General features: G+C 37.1%; 1 protein-coding gene across 1 annotated transcript; it reads left to right on the top strand.

Moving 5' to 3' along the window:
- Window positions 1–336: 336 nt before the first annotated feature.
- LOC104392061 (taste receptor type 2 member 40-like) lies at window positions 337–1,284 on the top strand. The gene has a single exon (XM_010001417.1). It carries the CDS (start codon window positions 337–339, stop codon window positions 1,282–1,284), a length of 948 nt encoding a protein of 315 aa, XP_009999719.1.
- The last annotated feature ends 1,802 nt before the right edge of the window (window positions 1,285–3,086 follow it).

Raw genomic sequence — 3,086 nt, 5'->3', positions numbered from 1 at the left:
GAGAGCCACAGAACTTTCTGCCATTCTAGGTAGGAATATAAAGAACTGGCCAAAAGATGGGGAGGTTAATACAGCCAGCAATTCCACATCCCTAGGGAAAAGCATAAGCAAATTTTATGCATGTAAAAGTTCAGAATTAATTATTAAATCCTTCTCTGATTTGCACGCTCAGGAAAAACATCATCAATCATTTTCTGCTATCATTTCCAGATGTCTTTTTGTTCCTAGATATAAAGTGAGCAGGATGGATCTGAGGCTATTCAGATACCATCAGGTCTGCTCAGCTTCTTGCACAGCTCCACAAGCTCATCAGGCACAAGTGACCAAATCAGCAAGATGTTGCCACCAGTTCTTATAATTTCAATAACTATTGTAGCTATTGAAGTTGTTGTTGGAGTTCTTGGAAACGGATTCATTACAGCTGTTAATATTACCAACTGGATCAAAAGCAAACAAATTTCTTCTGCCAATGTGATCCTGATCTTTCTGAGCACATCAAGATTTATCTTGCAGGTGACCATACTGATGCACATCCATAGTCTCTACTTTGCAGATGTGTTCAAGCTGGCTTCTGTGTACAAAGCTTTTGGTGTTATATGGATGTTTGTAAACCATGCCAGTTTGTGGTTCAGTACCTGGCTCTTTGTGCTGTACTGTGTAAAATTAATCAATGTCACCCAATGGCTGTTGTTGCAAATCAAGCTCAGAATAGCTGGGATGGTCCCATGGCTGCTTCTAGGATCACTGGTGATGTCTTCTGTGACTTCTCTTCCTTTACTGTGGATTGCACCCAGCACTTACCTCTGCAGCTCAACAGGGAACTGTAGAGAAAATAGTACAGCACATATCACTGACTGGCACAGTTCTCAACTCTACCTGCTTCTTCTTTACATTATAGGTTGCTTTTTTCCTCTGGTATTGTCTGTGGTAACCTCAGCTCTGTTAATTACCTCTCTGTGGAAACACAGTAAGAAGATGCAATGTTATGTAGATACTTTCAGGGATTCTTTGATAGATGTTCACCTAACTGCAATTAAATCCATTATTTCTTTCTTGATCCTATATCTTTCCAGTTTTATAGCTCAAATTCTGTTGATACTGTCGACTTCTCAAAGTAAAGATGATGTGAAAGTTGCAGTATCATTAGTTGTAGTTGGGGCATACCCTTCCATACACTCTATTATCCTGATATTAGTCAATTCAAAACTGATATTGGCATTCAGGATGTTTTGCCAGCATCTTAAGTGCCATTTGGAAAACAAGGCTCTATGCCTCCTGTTATAGCTCAAGTGAAACGCTCTCAAGTAACAGATCTGGAATCAGGACTTCTATGCATTTATTGTTTCACTGCCTTTTTTCTTAGTCAGTAATGTCCAGCTTTCAGAGATTTCTGTGATTAAACCTCCTTCAGATTTCAGAATATCTGAAATAACAAGCATTTTTTGTCTTGTTTTCTGCACTACTCTTGCCCCCTTAATCTCATTTAATAAATAGTGAGAAAATGAATGAGCTGAAAGGAAACAATACACTTAAATAATAAATCAAGTGCAGGATTCTTTGTGATTTCAAGTTCTCAGTTTAAGACTGACAGTTTTATGATATATCTGAATCTAAAAGAATGAGGCTAAAATAAAGACAAAATTTACAACGCTCATAAATATCAGTTCTCTGCTAAAGGATCTTTCAAATTAGAAGCTTAAAATTGGAAAAAACACATATTGCACAAGCAATAGCTGGTGTGACATACAAATAAAATATACTTCTAAGCATGGAAAACAAGCTAAAAGGTAACCTGAGGGACAATTAAGATATGGAAACATACAGCAAACTAATGAAACCAAATTGTATTCTGAAATCAGGTTTATTTGTGTTATTATTCCAGCATGTGTATAGCAATGTAGTGGATAAATACTGCTTTAAAATGGATCATTTTGCTCCAAATATATTTTATGTACATTAATTTTGTTTCCTTTAAAGTGGATTACTAAATTGGTGATTACAATATAAACAGAGTTAGGTACAGACATGCTTGTCTGCTGTAGAAAATCTTGTTGAGTTAACTGTTCTGACCAAAAAATGGCCCTTTTTACATGATTTGCTGTTCCTTTCAGTAGTTTAGAGTAGCTTCTAATTAATTTAATTCTCTTTTAATATTTTATGTTACTGTGGAGTTTCACACGTGGTTGATGAAATATGTTCTTCAACAAATCATGTCATGTTTTAGCAAAAAATGTGTTAGATGATTCTACTCTGAAGTTCTCAGCTTAACTTCCTCTCTGCAGGAATTTAGATAATGCTAGATTACAAATCATTATGATGAGTTTTAGTCCTATCTATAAAATTAATGAAGAGGATGATTCACTTAGTCTTGGAGTATGTTGGCTTCAGTGTTTTAAACATTAGAGTGAAATGCTTTGAAAGCACTACTTAATATAAGATAAAGTGAATGTAATATTTTTAACTGTTATCTTTAAATACTGTTTGCAATGAAATATCTGTTAATAGGAGGCATAAATGTATGCACTGTCTAATGTGAAGAGGTGATTATTAGCATGTGTAAACAGTGGGGTCCAACTGCATAGGAGGAAAGGAGGATGGTTAAACTCATCAACACTGCTTTTAGAGGGACAGTACAACATACTGCAGAGCAAAGACTCCCATAATGTCCAGTGCTGTCCCTGCTGCATCAAGAAGGGAGCATCCGAAGTCCCCTGAGGGTCCTGCTGGTGTAGATCTGCAGATGGGAACTGCCATGCTCAAGCTCCAGCACCACTCTGCTTTACCTCCACGTGCCCTGCCAACATGGACCAAGTTTAGAAGATTCACACAGTGATTACTCTTTTGTTTCTTTTTCTAGAGGGCAACATCATTAAAAGAAAGCTTCCTTAAAGAGCAAGCGATTCTTCTGTGGTTGATGTTGGTGTTTTTTTGGGGGGGAGGGGGGTCAGGGGACTGAGATAATGGTGTTTGGATTTTTTTTAACCTAACCAGGAAGCTCTGGTAAAATTAATTTCACCATACAGCTCACTCCATGCATCTCCAAACTCCTTTTTGGTAACAATCTGAGGGAAAGTGATCAGAGTCAA

The sequence above is a fragment of the Chaetura pelagica genome, unplaced genomic scaffold, assembly GCF_000747805.2.
Source record: "Chaetura pelagica isolate M959 unplaced genomic scaffold, ChaPel_1.0 scaffold277, whole genome shotgun sequence".
In the NCBI taxonomy this organism is placed as follows: Eukaryota; Metazoa; Chordata; class Aves; order Apodiformes; family Apodidae; genus Chaetura; species Chaetura pelagica.
This window is presented reverse-complemented; position numbering and strand designations above follow the sequence as displayed.